The sequence below is a fragment of the Barbatula barbatula genome (genome assembly GCF_947034865.1).
Source record: "Barbatula barbatula genome assembly, chromosome: 22".
Lineage (NCBI taxonomy): Eukaryota > Metazoa > Chordata > Actinopteri > Cypriniformes > Nemacheilidae > Barbatula > Barbatula barbatula.
The window spans coordinates 435,788-452,469 of NC_136785.1; the positions used below are offsets into that span (position 1 = coordinate 435,788).

A 16,682-nucleotide genomic window follows, 5' to 3' on the forward strand; every position below is an offset into this window, starting at 1 on the left:
GAAGCTTTCTTTCTTAATTATTATTCACAGAAACACAAGCGAGTCGGACAGGACAGCTGATGAGTCGTGTGAACATTCTGTTCCTGATCCATCAGTGCATAACGGTGAATGATTTAGAGGATAACAGTCAGTATCATACAGTCATGTTAATGTTATACTGTCCTAGTAAAAAATCACTGACGTTTATAGAGTACATCACATTCATAAACAAACAAACATGAAAGGTCGTTGAAAACTTGAACTCTATTAGTGATTTATATAGTGTTTGTGTGGAGTTGGTATATGATCCATCAATCACGGTACCACAAGAGGTGTAGTGCTGATCTAGTGCTTCTCAAACATGATCAACACTGACGCTGAATAATCTGTGATATTATTAGATCAGTGATGATGTGTAACGTGTTGCATCACACCTGTTATCAGCACAACCTCTTCTGACTTTATTTACACATATTACTTGATTTAAAAACACAAAGATTCAGTCTGATCTCTCACTCCTGTGATATTCTGTTAAAATCTGAACATATAAACTGTAAGTGAAAAGGCACTTCTTTCCCGTCGGGTCTGGCTGATCCTGGTGACGCCAGTCAAACTTTGCACTTTGATCCGTGTGGCGGTGACTGAAGAGAAGTCAGACTGTTACCGTGTGTCGTGGGAAATGAAAGTACCTTATAGTCTTAAGCAATGAGAGTTGGCGGTGAGAGTTTGTCCGTCTCTCAGCGGTCAGGTGACTTTATGATGCGATGAGGGGTTGACGTTCTGCTGCCGTGCTCTGACAAAACAACACACAACATCAATCACTTCAGATGCATCAGTACACACACACACACACACACACAAGAAAGCAGTCCCAGAATGCACTGCAGCTGTGTGCATCACAACCTCACCAAAAAACAAAGAAGTGTTAACAAATAAAGCGAGAAGCACAATTTCCATTGGCTAACAGCGGAAAGGAAGTGACATCACAAATCCATTAATGCCGTGACACAGCCTCACCTGTGTTCCTTTCTGATGGCACATGAGCACAATAAAGGCCACGCCCAGTAAGATGCCTAGACCAATCACGATGAAGGGGATGTTGATGACGACATTAGCCTCGGTGACGACCACTTGCAGTTTCTTGGCAGATTCTTCATCAATAACAACGCTCTGTGAAACAGGATGAGTGTTGGACAGATCGGAAGAGGTGACAAAGATCAGCATTTCCATGTCTCCTTTTAAGTTCCTCTGTCATGAACACCAGAAGCATCTGTCCGGTCACGCTCGTTCACACCTCATATGAATTCAACAAACAAAAACTCACCCACATGACGTTAAACATGTTTAGAGAATCACGCGCGCTATACACTGACAACACAGAGGAGAATATATCCATTAAAGAAATTAATTCAACTGATCCACTATGAGCGGATGCACCAATGTCATCATGTCTTTAGTGCTTTTCTGGACCTTGACAACAACTGACACCATGATGTCCATGAGGAGGCCTGGAAACCTCTCGGATGTCTCCTAAATATCTTCATTTGTGCTCCGAAGACGCCAGAAGTTCTCTAAACATGTTTAACGTCATGTGGGGGAATAAAACATCACACAAATTGGATTTTTGGGTGAACTTCCCCTTTAAGTTCTCATTCTTCGGTTTCAATCAGAACATTAGAGAACATTGAGCTCAAGTTTAAGAGCATTGACGATAAAAGATCAGTATTAGCAATCACCATCAATCAGACTGATGCAAACATCTCTGTGGAAATACGTCTGTCCAGTAACTGAGGTCATTAAACAGATGATGTCGGGCCAGGATGCTGATTGGCCAGTGATTTGAGAAAATGATTTGCTATGTATAAGAATAAGGATAATATTGCAGATGTTCCAGAGGAAAACCGTCCTTTAACGGCTAAGTCAAATTCGTTACACATTACACATTTCTCAGGATGCAAACGACATCAGATTACCTCATTAATGTACATGACAGGATACACCAACGTCATGATTTTCTTTGTTTGACTGTAAACAAACAAACAATAAAAAGTATGTAAAGAGTATGTACTGTCATCATGAACAAGCTTGAAATTAAACACACGTGAAGGTCAATACACTCATGATGTGTAGAAATTAAACAGGGAAACTGCAGGTCACACGCACACACGTACACACATACGCTCTGTGTCATGTTGATAATTATAGCTGTGGAAATATGTTTTCCGTTCACACACTCGTGAGAGAGAAAGTGATTTATCTTCAGGCTGACGCCCAGATACCGTATCTCAGAATTCAAACCCCCAAGCCAAGAAACTGTCAGGTCAGGAGGGAGATCTGGCAGCACATGAGCACCTGACCTACACACATTGCATTGCATTCTGGGTGAAATGTGAAAGCCCACAACACAAACCATCAGCCCACTGCTGTGGCACGAGAGTCTGAAGTATGTTTGTTGAGACGTGATGTCATGAATCATGAGGGTAAAATCGCTCACTGTTTATCTTTAGATGTTATTATACCAGCAGATCCACGTGTTTAGAGGTCAAGTGTTGATTTTACAAAGACTTTCTGACTCTTTATTATCACAGAGGTCAAAGGTAAAGTTGAGTCATTTCACCAGATGATTACTGTAAAGATAACATCACATAACACACAACACTTATGACCTGCAGTCTCTAGCGGTACCGTCTTTATATTTCACTTAACAAAACTCATGCCATGAATCAATATCATTTTGTGTATTACTTACATTGAAGAGCTTTTCCTTGTGCTTAAGTGTGACTGAGTGTTTAATTTCACAGCTATGAAACGCACATCACCTGTGAGAATCATCCTCACCTGAACGCTGAGATCTGCTCCAGAAACACGTTCACCTGAAGACGCTTCGCAGCCCGGAGCAGAAGTCCAGTGAGCTGAAACACACACACACCTGTGTAAACTCAGTTGATGGATGTACTGTTACTCCAACAAATACAGTAAAAGATCAAGGCGTTAAATTAGACAGCAACCTGTCATTTAGAAATCACATCTCAAATGTCACAAAAACAGCCTTTTTCCACCTAAGAAATGTTGCCAAGTTACGAAATATTCTGTGTGTTGCAGACGTGGAGAAGCTTATTCATGCATTTGTGACCTCAAGACTTGACTACTGTAATGCGCTACTTAGTGTTTGTCCTGCATCATCAATAAACAAACTACAGTTAGTTCAGAAAATACCATCACATAACCCCAATGTTATCAACCCTTCACTGGCTTCACATTAAGTATCGTATTGACATCAAAGTTCTTTTAATCACTTATAAAGCCTTAAAGGGTTCAGCCCCTACCTACCTAACAGAGCTTCTATCACACTACAACCCATCACGCTCTCTAAGATCTCAAAACTCTTTTGATAACACCTAGAATAACTAAATCCACCAAAGGGGGTCGAGCTTTCTCATACGTAGACCCTAAACTCTGTAATAACCTTCCTGATATTATTCCAGGATCAGACACACTCGCCCAATTTAAATCTAGATTAAAGACGCATCTTTACAGCCAAACATTCACTTCATGCTAAATATGATAAATAAACCACCAGGAGATGCTGACATTAGATATTATTTACTAGAATAATTGGATTTATTATATAACACACCATGTAGTGTGTTGTGTTTGAGCTTTTTTGTGTTTTAAGGTTTCTGTTTTCCCCTGTAAAGCTGCTTTGGAACAATGCACATAGTGAAAAGCGCTATATAAATAATATTGAATTGAAGTTTACAGTCAATAAACACAGTGATCAGACACATGGAGTGTTGGTTGTTCTGTCTCTGAGTGTTTGACTTTATGATCAGAGTGAATGTAGCAAAATGACGCCATCTGGTGGACATTTACACTCACGTGGTGTTGTCTCTGTGTGTGTGTGTGTGTGTGACAGGTGTACGAGCACATGTATAACACACATGAGAGGACGCACCGGGTTGATGTCAATGACTGTTTCATGTTCCTCCTTCCTGGGGTTCATCCCATAAACATCCTGAACATATTTATCATCAGCCTGATAGAAGTGAGGCGATGACATGATGATGGGAGCTCCTGACATAACACACACACACGTATGTTTTATTATCTCCATGGGGACAGTCCATAGGTGTAATGATTTTCATACTGTACAAAATCTATATTTTATCCCCTAAACATAAAGTTCATAGAAAACTTAAAAATATATATTGTTCTGTAGGATTTATAAGCTTTTTTGCACACAACGACCTCAATTCTGGTCACTGTGAGCAGGTGTATTCCGGTTCAGGATATAAACACAACATGTACCTTCTTTACACACGCTGATGTTGAGCAGTCCAGACCCGACGCAGCTGTTGTTGGTCACACAGAAGCCGGCGTTATCCGGGTTAATGGTGATGTTAGCAAAAATCTCACTGGGAGGAACGAAGCGGAATCCAGGGACTCCTTGTACACTCACGTCTGATTCATACACAGCATACAGAGATCTGTACACACACACAACTGATAAAGCACAGAAATCTCCTCAGGACTTCAAAAGAGTTTCAGTGGATGTCTGCAGTGAAAGACAGAAAAACACATGACTGAATTCAAACAGCTAGTGACCTACGTACAAAACCCCAAACACTCCGTCAACAACACTGTCTGATCAACACTTCTTATCAAACACTCACGCTTTAATCAATGTCATCAATACACGATCAATGTTTCAAACTCATGAATGAAGCAGCCGTCAGTGGCATTCTGTTTTTAACCTTATTATTTATCACAGCACTCGTTCAAGTTCAAATGTCAAAATACCCATCAACACTACAGTACCCAACTAAATCAGGACTCACGTTTCCATGGTAACAGAAACTGATCTGATCATCCCTCTGGATGAGATTATGGGATGGGTACACGATCAATACAAACCCTTCTTTGTCATTTTAAAGAAACTGTGTTTCCTAAGAGACGGCTCTTGAGCGGCACAGATCTGAGATCAGCTGTTAATGACGGTTTGAGTCATACCTGCAGAGATCAGTAGAAAACATGTAGAGCTTCTCTTTCTTTGTGATGATGGGATGAAAAGACGCTCCGTCCGTTCCATTGATCATGTTACACTGATCTGTGCTCCACCAGTTTAATGAACTAACACACAGAAGAGATTTCCCTTGCTGTTATGTGGACACTGATCTGTTCATACACACGTGAGATGTTCTGCTGACAGTACCTCTGTCCGTTCCACTTGTCTACACGGGCAAAATCAAGATAGTTTTGTGTACCCGTCAGAAACTCGTAATCTCCATCACTGGTGCCATTTCTCTAAAACACAACAAATAAACAAACACCTGAAAAACAACAACAAACACCTACAACATCACCTTCTGTGGCAAATTCCGTCGAAATCCTCGTCATGTTTAGGTTCAGTTATATACAGGAGAAGACTCGCAGTGAAATGCGGATGTGGTCTGCTGTTCAGATTAACAAACTACTAAATGAAATAAAATCAAATAGGTTCGATAAAAAACTGAAGTGTGAATAAATACAGCAACCTAGAATTTGAACAAATGTGAAGATTAAACACAGATCAGAGAGTCTTCTGGTTGTTACCTTGTAGAAAAGTCCAAAGTGATCATCCAAAGGGACAAAGAGTTTGAGTTTTTTGAGGAGAGGATCTTCATAACCCCACAGCAGATCAGACACCCTGAATGTCCCGAACACACCGATACTATTAGATGTCATCAGATCAGAGATCAACCTGCTGATGAACGAGTGATCTTTAAATTTCTCCATCACTGTCTGAAGAGAAACACACAAGACAAATGAAGAAATGCCATTTGATCATTTAATTCATATCTGGTTAGTTCATAGTACACAGTGCAAATGATCTGCACACTGCAAAAATTACTTCCTTACTTATTTTTGTCTGGTTTACTAGTAAATATTGCTCAAAATTCTTGAATCAAGATGCCTTTTCTTGATATGAGATTTAAGTTTTAAGTCCTTAAAACAACAAAAAATCTCCCAATGGGGTAAGAAAATGTATCTTGAATTAAGTTTGACCTTATTCTTAGTCATTTATTTCCAGATCATTTTTCTTAACCCATTGGCAGATCTTATTGCATGTTTGAAGCGCACATTCACAGAACATTTCATATTTTCTGTCTGAAAAACAAGACAGCTCATCAAGAAATCATCTTGGTTCAAGAACTTTTAGACATTTGTACTCAGCAAACAAGACAAACATACCAAGTAAGAAAGTTTTTGAAGCGCACACCCACACCGGAGTCAATTTATTTATCACAAATGAATTATGATCTTATTCAGCAGCTCATGTTTTTACTGTAAAACCATTCTTTAAGTTAACAATAATTGAAGACGAACACAACCATGAAAAGATATGAGGTACAATGTGCTTGAAAATAATGTGAAATATATGATTTTGTTGTTATGTGGCGAGTTGTTACCCGGGCACGAGTTCATCAGAGAAGTTCAAATCTCAGAGCATCTCACCACAGCAGGTATGTTGGCGGTTCGAACAAGGTCATCCTCTGAGCCGCGTGACATGTTAGGCACGAACACGTACGTCTTTGGATTGATGGCTGCCACTTTGGTTCCGTTCTCCAAAAATTTCACTTCCTCCATGGACTGATACTCCCTGAAAGAGGAAATTCAAATGTTTAAATGGAAACATAATTTCACTTGCTTATGAAATGACATTCTTATTTACATTCATCACTTATAAACAGAAATATAAACTAATGGGATCCAATGCCTGGTGGTTTTTAACGGTGTCCAGCAGACTTGATGGAACCTCTGACATCAGCAAACTCATGACAGAGGAAACACGGTCAGCAAAACATGATCACGCAGCATCGTGACACATCGGGAGAACAGCATGACCAACATCATCTATTGTGTCAGTCCTTCATATTTGATCTCTGACCCGTGCGTCGAGTGCTCACCTGTACGTGTACGGGCCGATCTGTACGACGGAGGGTTTGGCGCCATCCAGTACCTCCGCAGGATTGGTCAGATTAAAAAAATAAAACTGCATGTAAACCGGAGGCGGAGGGTTCTGCCACGCTGAGAACGCTTCAGTTCCGTTTACCAGAACGATATCCTGCAAGAGAAAGTGAAAAGATTGAGTTACTTTCAATCAAAGGATTTATGTGGCTGTATGAAGTTCTCACAGACATGATCTACCCATGTTTAACTCTCTATATCTGCTGTTATCATATCAAACTCAGTGCTTATGCGTCTTTCTTTCAGATACATGTGAAACACACACTGACACTGACTATCAACAATCAGACGTTGATTTAAAGGGACAGTTTGTTATTCAAGTTTATTTCTTCTTCAGAACACAAAAGAATATATTAAGAAGAATCTTGATAATCAGATGTTCACAGTGAACTTCATTGACGACATTTCTCAGAAGATCTTCTTTTGTGTTTCAATGAAGAAAGACTCACGAACTGATTCACAACCCCGTGAAGGACAATAAATGATGACGGAATTGAGATTTTAGAGTGAACTGTCCCTTTAATGTTTCCCTGAAGAACACTCCGTTGTTTACCAACACAAAATGATGTTGCGTCGCGTCGCGTCGCGTGTTTGTCCAAACATCCCACCAACAGAATCCAGCACATTACTTCTAAAGACCATTTTAGTTTCCAACACGATTCCCATTATAAGCATCAAATCCCTCAGTTTCGGTGGGATCATGTCGTTAAGGCGCCAGAAGCAATATGACGTCAGCGGTGTTAATGTGACATGAATATAAACACAAACTGACCTGTTTCACTCTGTTGTTTATGAGCTTCAGAAAGACTCGAGACAAAACCATCGCGATCCCGCCGATTAACAGCAGAATACACACGACACCGACACTGTAAACACAACACGACTTGAGCCTCATGACTAGATTCGGACAGACGGAGAGAAATGAAAGCAGAGAAGCGCAGTGCTAAGACTTCACGCGGCGCTGCGCAGATCGATTGACCTATGACGTCATGCGCCTCCCGGTCTGCGCAGTGACGTGTGACGTCCGTCGGTAATAAAACTAAGGAGGTATCGTATCATATTTTGCACAGGATTGATCCTTTTAAGCATGGTGTAGAAAGGTTTAAACTTGACATTTCATATATACGTGAATAGTGTGGGATGGAAAAATAAACTATTTTACTTATTTAACTATTTAAAACAATGTTTTACCATTGTATCTGGCCTACACGAGGTTATTTTGGAAAGACTTGGAATTTAGTGTATAAATAGAAAATTGGGAAGTGTGGTGGAAAAGAGTGTTTTTGATGTATTTTGAAAATTATAGTTTGCAAAGTAATGAACAATACATTATACAGTCATTTATTATATTAGGTTTATATAACATACATAAAACGCAGTGGGCCGTAAACCAAACATTTCACATTTTATCAATGATTTGAAAATATATGCAATAAAAATAAAATAATAATACGGATGATGTCGAACACACAAAATGATGAGGTTGTGGCTAGAATGGATACATCTACGACCGGAAGTGATTCAAAACCTGTCCATAAAATTTCAATAAATTACATTAGCTAACGCCTACCCCAACATTACAATAATAGAAAATATTCATTAACTATCAATTATAAAAACAATAACCAAAAAGAGTGTGGTATTGAAGTGCGCGTGCACAGTGGAGGTAGCTGTATCCCTTTTTAGCCATATCTCGTTGTTTTATAGTATAAATGAATTTTAACAGTTGTTACAAAAAGATCTGCGTGTCGATTATAAAAAATGCTTACGTAGCCATGTTCAGTTTTTTATTCGTTCGTGAGGACGTTATAGTCATCAGCTATCACAGTAAAATATGCTAATTATTATTTCGATCCAGCGAATGTGAGCAAAATGTTATCAGGGCGAATAATACGCCTATAAGCCCCGACATGCTGGTGACAATTGAATGGCGGTATTTACAATTTCAAGCGAGTATTTCATAAAACATGCATTTAATAAGCGTTGTGTAACACTCTGTTTGCCGGGTTAGTGTCGAAAATAAGCACAGGTCACTCAGATTAACGTGCTGGATTAGAAGGTGCATCGGCTAGTTTCGAATAAACATCTTTAAATCATGTGATTCAGCAGACATGCGCAGTTGCGCTAACGGCTGTGTGTGGAGTGGCTAAAGATTTTTCAGGATGTCTTGGGCGGAAATCACGTGACCTAATGCGCACGCGCAGACACGCTGTCGGTTGTCCGAGTGATTTCAGTGTTTGAATGTTCCGCTAAACCTGTTGAATGCGTTTGTGCTTCACTTTCTTTCTTTCTTTCTTTCTTTCTTTCTTTCTTTCTTTCATTTTCTGTTCGGGGTCTTCACTGGATTTCTGGTGAGACGATGTTGATGTTTCAGTTAATGTTCATTTAAATAGTTAGAAATGTCACGCAACTTTGAATCATTTTATTTAATGTCAATATAAATATGAATGTAATGCATACGTTACTTAATGATGTACATGAATAAAAGTTACTATAAAGTGATACATTTAGATAAAACTCATCTTGTGACGTTGCAGTGACTGTGCTATGAGTCATCATGTGGTCTGATGATGTCATCATGTCCCCTGAGTCCACCATCACGTCACTGCTGGCCACATCAGGACACCTGCAGAGCGGTCTGCATCCAGAGCCCGTCTCCACCATCACATATAGAGACAAGCGTTACGTCTCTGCTTCAGAGGCTCTGGACGCATACATCGCTGATTTCCAGAAGAGCCCGCGGGACTCTGAAACCACAACAGGGGAACTTAAAGTGACCAGAGAGCCTTCAAAACCTCATCCACGAAACAGAGATGGTAACTGGGAACGACGTGATCTATGGTTTTGGCTGATGTTTCAGAATCTCATTTCATCTCCATAGCAGCCAAGCTAGGATTTGGATCTGCTATGTTACTTTTCTTAACTTCGTGCATGACGTGCGGTGTTTATTTGTTTTCACATGTGCAGTTCTGAAGACCAGTTTGACGGAGGGAGAGCTGAATTTCCTCCACATTCCCCTTCAGAAGAGAGACTCCGATCGTCTCAGTATGACCACTGATGATCTCCTGGCTCTTCCGACAGATGGCTCACTGCCCGTGACCCACACCTCCGCTCTCCTCTCCCGGTCTGGGATCTCAGGTTTGGGACTGGGCTTTTACTCCAGCGCCTGCTCTCGCTCACGGCCCAGTGGAGCTCAAAAACGCTTTGTGCGTCCTCCTCATCAGAGAGCTCCGCCCACAGCACGACCGTCCACGAGCAGCAAGACGTCTCTCCCTGTGGATGATTTACGATCGTGGCATCAAGGCCACTCTTCCAATCTGCCAACCCACACACCCGGATCTCATTACCTCCCACGCTGGATGACCAGCCAGAAATCTGAGATGGATTTTTCTGGAATGACCAGCGTTCCTGACTTAAAATACCCTGGATGGCTCGGGCAGTGTGAAGAGTCCTCGTCCGGCAGCGCTCAGACTCCTTCTTCTCTCAGAGTTCCTTCATGGGTGGGTGAACTGGAAGAGTCCAGAGGAGTGGGACGGTCAGACACTGAAGGTCACAGAGTTGTCAAAGGTCACTCGAGAGAGCTGTGTGAACTGAGGAAGATGCGTTTGCAGTTTTCAGAGCCAGTAAAGAGACTAGAAATACAAGATGGCCGATGTTTTAAAGGTTTGCACATTAAAACAAAACTTTCTTATATCTTGTCATATGATGCTTTACATATGATTCCTACAGACTTTTCTTTTTTTGAGGTCATCAACAACTTTAAATGAACTTTTTAATAGCATGAATTAACATGATCAACATAATTTATTTACCATAAACTAAAACAACTACAAATCAAGATGTTTTTATAACAAATGAACATCTTTCTGGGAATGCCAAGCTGAAATCAAGAAGATTGAGTTCAACTTTTCTAGAATGAGAATACTCCTGCCTTCATGCCATCTGACACACAACAGGAAATGTTCCATAAATCCTTGACAGTTTGTTTCTCTCTGTTTAGAAGACAGGATTGATTCTCTGATCTTCAGAGCCGAGCAGACGCTCAACTCACCGTCTCATGGTCTCTGTGAGCGGGTTAAAGGACACAACACCTCTGGAGATACGGAGGACAGTCTGGATGCAGATCGCTCCTGGGACAATCCACCTGTAACGTTGTGAGACGATGAGCTTTCATGATTTCTCATTTTTTCAATCATAATGATGATAAATGACATGACGCAGATGTCAGTTTAAAAGCTCCTGATCTGTCTCCACTGGTATTATTCAATCAGATTTCTTTCTTGAGTCACCTTCTGTCTCATTTCACACAAAGTCTTTTTTATTTTGTCTGTGTCCTGATGTGTGCAGTAAATCTCCAGTGCCAGTGGGCAGCGCCGATGAGCCGTCACAGACGGATGAACTACAGAGAAATAAGGTGAAGTCACTGTGCTGTTCATGTCACAGGTTTTTGATTCTCCTTAAAGATGAGATGATCATCATTACTCCCTCTGTCTGTAGTCTGTGGGTTCATGTTCGTCGGGTTACAGCAGCAGGAGACACCCGGGTCCGGTGGAGACGCTCAAACACATGCTGCTGCGTCTGCAGGCCGTAGAACACAACATCAGTCAATCCAACACCACAGATTCACAGAGAGAGCCAGAGCAACAGGTTATCCATCTAAACATCCACAAAAGAAACGATCACTAGAACATTTCTGTAAAAATCACTCACAAATGATTCATTGACGTCTGATTGGTTCTTATGTGACACGTTTTGGTGCCAGTTGTTTTTTTAAAGCCCGTTTGTTTTCCGGTTTCAGCTGCAAACAGAAGATCATGAGACGAGCGGAGAATCTTTACAGAGGTCAGCGGGTCATGTGATGACATCACGGGTGCAGAATGACATCATGAGCTAATGATGTGTGTTTGTCCTCAGAGCTCTGCATCATCTGGAGAGACTGAAGACTCTTGTGGATGATATGAACGAGAGGAGCCAAAGAGAATCCTCCAGCTAGGATAACACAATCTGATACAAACTGTGCCGTTAATATGTGCCACATATATGCCATGAGGTCTCACACCAAACGCATATTAAGAGTTTTGCGTGGGTTAACTACATACAAAGTCAATGCAAAGATGTATACAAACTCGCGACAGGTGGTGAGAATGACGTGAATCGGGTGGCGCGTTTGCAGCGAACACACGTCAACATCCTCTTACGCGAGTAATAAAGAGCATGGAACGTGATTATTCGCATGTGGTGTGAACCCAGCATTATTTTTTGCATTATTTATTTTTGTAATTTGTATAAACTGCTGCTACTCTGCTTTTAGTTTGAGAAACGCATCGTGTAAACAACGTTTACATTGTCACTGAATCAAACTATTGAATGTTTGTTGAAATCCTCTGTGCAGTTTTCTATTAAAAGAACAAAACCGAAGTAAATGTTGAATGTTTTTTTGATGGTGGTTTTGTTTAGAGACGTTCACAGTTCAATAGCGAGACATATTACAGTACTGTGCAGTGTTCTTGTTTTTACCGTATGTTTGTCATCTGTGTTTGTGTAGCTCTTCATGTTGACACAGGTCATTCATTGACTTCCATAATATTTCCACCACAATCATATGAATTCATTCTAGATATATTCATTTTTGATCTGGATTTAATCAAGCACTAAAGTATTAATGTAACCGTATGAATATCGATGTCGAGTCCACTGATGAAACCTTTGTTTTGAGGGGCTTTTCTGAAGGTGTGTATTGATCGGACTGGACTTAGATCAGATGTTGTCGGGGTCAATGTCTCGTAGAGAATCACACACACTCGCTGCACTCATTCTCTCTCTGAGCTCTGTCTCTACACACATCAGAGATGTTCTGGTGTTTAATGTCACTGCTGTTGGTCTTGGTCGGGTGTGCCAGTGAAGGTGGACGGTTCGAGCGCAGCATCAACAGGCCGTACCGCTCGCAGCTGCGGGTTCATAACGGCATGCGCTGGGGCTCGTGGGGGCTGAAGGACATGTGTCCGGAGGGGATGTACGCCGCAGGCTTCAGTCTTAAGGTGAAATCAGCTCAAATGAAACTAAACTGGTATATTAGTAGATGAAATATATTTTCTTATTTCTAAATGATCTTTATCTTCACCCCAAGAACTTCAGCTGATGTCACCACGACCATTGACATCTCAACAACAGTAAACATAGTAATGATAATGTTAAATGAAAAATGTTTCATCCTCACATCGTGTCAAACCTGTTTAAGTTTCTTTTTTCTGCAACAGTCAAGTCAGCTTTTTTTATACAGCACTTTTTAAAATGTTCATTGTTACAAAGCAGCTGTACAAGAAAATATTGACTATAAGCAAAACAAGGTTATGGAAGTCAAAAAACACAGGTCAGATATCAGACACACTATAAATTCCTATATGCAGTGTTAATGAAATAAAACTATAAAATTCTAGCAGCCCCCCCGGCCAGGCGAACAGTGTAAAACAGTCTACAAACGGTGGCGAGGAACCCAAAACTCCATTGGAGGAGAAAAGAAACCTCAGAGGGAAACCATCAGGCCTAACCAGGGGATTCCAGTTCACCTCTGGCAAAAACTAGACAGCGCTGCACAAGCTCGACAGTGCTGCACAACAAGGGAAAATAACAAAGAATTAGATTTAATATTATCATTAATAATCTAAGAGCGGACGAAAACTTCAAGAGTCGCCACGTACTTTGTCAAGCTCAGAACACAAAAGAAGATATTTTGAAGAATGTTGATGATCAAACAACACTGAACTCCATTGTATGAACACAAAGCATCATCTCAAAATATCTTCTGTTGTGTTCAGGTTGCAGGTTTGTGGGAGTCTCTGCTGGTCGGTGATAACACGGCTCTCAATGGGATCCGTCTTCACTGTATCAACCCTTCCAAGGGTTCATCAGGCCCGTATGAAGACTACGCCTCAGTTCAGTCTGATGCCGGGAGGTACAGAAACAAGTAGTTTATTCCCGACATACTAACAAACGATGTCATTTATGATGTTTGTGCTGTGTGTCCTCAGCTGGGGTCAATGGACGGATATTAAATGGTGCTCGCGGGGTTTTTTGACATCTTTTCAGCTGAGAGTTGAACCCTATCAAGGGGCCTGGGACGACACGGCAGCAAACAACATCAGGTGAGATTTATCTTCCTCTGTGACAACCTTAAGGTTAATTCCAAGTGTGCTAGTTGTATTCTTTTATTCAACTTAAAATATCAAAGGTTATTTTTTGTCTACTTTTAGGTACTTATTGGAAACGATGTACACTTAAAATGACAAAAAGTAAACTAGACCTAAACTGACAGAAAAGTACATCTTTAGATAGAGATACACTCTGGAAAAGCCTCATGTAGTACACAAGTGACCTATTGTGTTTACTGTTTTGATTGAGTAAAATAGATGTTTGACATGCGTTCAATCCTGCGCAGGTTTAACTGCAGTGGGAACACAGAAGTGCTGCAGGGATCTGGAAGGTCATGGGGCGTCTGGGGCGACTGGAGCGACTCGTGTGAGGGAAGAGGAATCTGTGGGATTGAGACGATGGTGGAGTCGCCGCAGGGGGTCGGAGACGATACGGCCCTCAATGATGTGCGACTTAACTGCTGCGATTAGACCACAAACTCGTCAATGTAGTCACAAGAAACCAGCCAGAGAGAACTTTCTTCAAATCATGTTTTTAAGATTTTTTTGTCAAATCACGATTTCTCCTGCATGTCTCATTTATATGTCATAGACATGAAAAACAGCAACGACATTTAATACCAACATTGATAATGACAGTAGTTCATTTACTTTTGTAGTAAACTCACTACAAATTTCATTTGCCAGTAGAAAAAAAGGAATTTATCTGATTCTGTAGTAAATGCACATTAAAAAGTGTAAATTAAAGATAAGGATAAATATCAAAGTCTCTTTAGTGCTTTAATGCATCTTTGTGGAACCAAAAATGGTCCTTCTGTGGCATCGCTGTGAACAACCCTTAATGCACCTTTGTGTGTGTATTTTGAGTGTATTGAGCCAACAGTAACATGAAAGTGTTCATTGTCATAAGCTTGTACTCTTAAATGTTTGTTGAATTGCCCTGGGCAGTTTTCTATTTAAACATCCGAAATGGAAATAAATGTTTATAAAATATAAAATATAAAGGGACCAGATACAAATTCTAGCAGCTGCGGGTTCATAACGGCATGAACGGGCTGAAGGACATGTGTCCGGAGGGGATGTACGCCGGTGTAAAGGTGGTTGGTTCGATCCTCCATGATTGACCTCTCCTTGAGTCAACGTGACATGTTCGAGGGGGAAAAGGTCTTAGTTTCTCTACCAAAACAATGAAGTTAATGTAATTCAAATGTGAGAGTTGGTCCTGAAGCTCTCTCCATTTCTAAAAATGGCACGTTGATATTAATCCTTGTTTCATTCCTACGTTTGTCCATAAGCTTGCTTGCCTCATTTGGCCTACGTTTACGTTTTTTTGTATTTTCTTTACTCGCCAATGAATAATTGTGATCTATAACTAAAAAAGCTGCTCTCCCAGATGATGTATAACCCCCACGTCCACATTTTCATGTTGGGATCATCTAATTGGGATCATCTAATTCCATACATGAGGAATTACGGCACTTTGTGCTGTGTGTCCTCGGTCAATGGACAGATATGAAATGTTGTTAAGGTGTTTTTTTTATTTAACATGTTCTGCACATGTTTACCTGCAGTGGAACGGGTCGGGTGCTGGAGGGCTCGGGAACATCGTGCGGTGACTGGGGAGACTGGAGCGACGGGGATAAGGAATCTGTGGATCTCTGGATGTGCCGCAGGAAGTCAAAGATGACATGTGCGCATGTGCTGGTGCGATTAGAACCTGTGATGACAAAAAAACCAGCAGAGAATTATCTTATCACCCCCTTAAAAACGTTAATTTTGAAAACAGCAACAGCATTTAAAAAAACAATGGCATAGAATAACTGGAGCACATGAGGATGCTTCCTTTACTTCTGTACAACTGTTTACTGTTTGTTTGTTTGTTATTAGGTGAATTGCATTTCTAGCTGCATAAATCACATTCAGCAGACTGCACACACAGGAGGAGTGCTGCTTAAAACACAAAATCATCAATTTAATTACTCAAACTAACAAATTTAAAAATAAATGAATAGACATACCTTTTATTTCATTATATTGTTTATTTAATCTGTGTTTCAAATGCAGTTTAAACAGGAACAATAAAAAATACTTTTTGTTAAAGTAAATACAGAAATGTAAAAGTATTTTTTAAATCCAGATAAATAAAACTATAAAATATAAATCAATAATTGAATTTAAATGCACATTTCTATAAAGCATATGCTAAATGCTTTTCTTTATCGTTTCACCAAATCCTTTATCCATTTGTCATGAAGAAAAAGTGTGAAGTGAATCAGATTGTAAAATCCTCTTCTATAATAATAATAACAGTGTGAGGGATGTGATGATGTTTAAGCTGGATCAACACCAGGGGAAGGGGATTTTGGCTGGTGATGCTACGGCTCTCAGTGCGATTCGTCTTCACTGCATCGACTCTTCCCAGAGTTCATCTGGCCCGTATGAATACGCCACAGTTCAGTCTGCGCTGGGAGGTAAAAGAACTCAATACAGGACTTTTGTTTTAAAAGCATAGTGTTGACAGGCGTTTGAATGCGTTATTAGCCAAAT

At 40.5% G+C, this 16,682-nt stretch overlaps 3 protein-coding genes across 4 annotated transcripts in view; 2 read left to right on the plus strand and 1 right to left on the minus strand.

Moving 5' to 3' along the window:
* Positions 1-12,683, minus strand: part of scarb2c (scavenger receptor class B, member 2c) — a 12,923-nt gene extending 240 nt beyond the window's left edge. Inside the window, exons 1-13 of one of the 2 annotated variants that reach the window (XM_079486083.1) lie at positions 12,505-12,683; positions 7,760-7,853; positions 6,927-7,084; positions 6,475-6,619; positions 5,572-5,760; positions 5,192-5,283; positions 4,990-5,109; positions 4,288-4,466; positions 3,935-4,053; positions 2,818-2,891; positions 1,953-2,004; positions 997-1,149; positions 1-772 (exon numbers count right to left, since the gene is read on the minus strand). The exon at positions 1-772 is cut by the window's left edge and continues 240 nt beyond it. In XM_079486083.1, coding sequence (XP_079342209.1) covers positions 734-772; positions 997-1,149; positions 1,953-2,004; positions 2,818-2,891; positions 3,935-4,053; positions 4,288-4,466; positions 4,990-5,109; positions 5,192-5,283; positions 5,572-5,760; positions 6,475-6,619; positions 6,927-7,084; positions 7,760-7,853; positions 12,505-12,518 — 1,428 coding nt within the window. In that variant the 5' untranslated portion in view covers positions 12,519-12,683 and the 3' untranslated portion in view covers positions 1-733. Of the gene's footprint in view, positions 773-996; positions 1,150-1,952; positions 2,005-2,817; positions 2,892-3,934; positions 4,054-4,287; positions 4,467-4,989; positions 5,110-5,191; positions 5,284-5,571; positions 5,761-6,474; positions 6,620-6,926; positions 7,085-7,759; positions 8,372-12,504 lie in introns of those variants that run through there. The other variant, XM_079486084.1, reaches the window with a different exon arrangement.
* Positions 9,180-12,414, plus strand: cUnh18orf54 (chromosome Un C18orf54 homolog). The gene is made up of 8 exons (XM_079486082.1): positions 9,180-9,338; positions 9,525-9,803; positions 9,955-10,650; positions 10,988-11,141; positions 11,335-11,401; positions 11,485-11,634; positions 11,786-11,829; positions 11,902-12,414. The coding sequence occupies exons 2-8, from the start codon at positions 9,545-9,547 to the stop codon at positions 11,978-11,980; spliced, it is 1,449 nt and encodes a 482-aa protein (XP_079342208.1). The 5' UTR covers positions 9,180-9,338; positions 9,525-9,544; the 3' UTR covers positions 11,981-12,414.
* vmo1b (vitelline membrane outer layer 1 homolog b) lies at positions 12,553-16,236 on the plus strand. The gene is made up of 4 exons (XM_079486085.1): positions 12,553-13,025; positions 13,803-13,939; positions 14,016-14,129; positions 14,423-16,236. Exons 1-4 carry the CDS (start codon positions 12,837-12,839, stop codon positions 14,604-14,606), a joined length of 624 nt encoding a protein of 207 aa, XP_079342211.1. The 5' UTR covers positions 12,553-12,836; the 3' UTR covers positions 14,607-16,236.
* The last annotated feature ends 446 nt before the right edge of the window (positions 16,237-16,682 follow it).

What these genes read in the sequence shown, in the direction of transcription:
- cUnh18orf54 (XM_079486082.1), top strand. Translation starts at nt 9,545, where the DNA reads ATGTGGTCTGATGATGTCATCATGTCCCCTGAGTCCACCATCACGTCA. An exon ending in TCATCCACGAAACAGAGATG is followed by an intron (nt 9,804 to 9,954) that starts GTAACTGGGAAC and finishes TCACATGTGCAG; the next exon opens with TTCTGAAGACCAGTTTGACG. An exon ending in GACAATCCACCTGTAACGTT is followed by an intron (nt 11,142 to 11,334) that starts GTGAGACGATGA and finishes TGATGTGTGCAG; the next exon opens with TAAATCTCCAGTGCCAGTGG.
- vmo1b (XM_079486085.1), top strand. Translation starts at nt 12,837, where the DNA reads ATGTTCTGGTGTTTAATGTCACTGCTGTTGGTCTTGGTCGGGTGTGCC. An exon ending in GTTCAGTCTGATGCCGGGAG is followed by an intron (nt 13,940 to 14,015) that starts GTACAGAAACAA and finishes GTGTGTCCTCAG; the next exon opens with CTGGGGTCAATGGACGGATA. An exon ending in ACGGCAGCAAACAACATCAG is followed by an intron (nt 14,130 to 14,422) that starts GTGAGATTTATC and finishes AATCCTGCGCAG; the next exon opens with GTTTAACTGCAGTGGGAACA.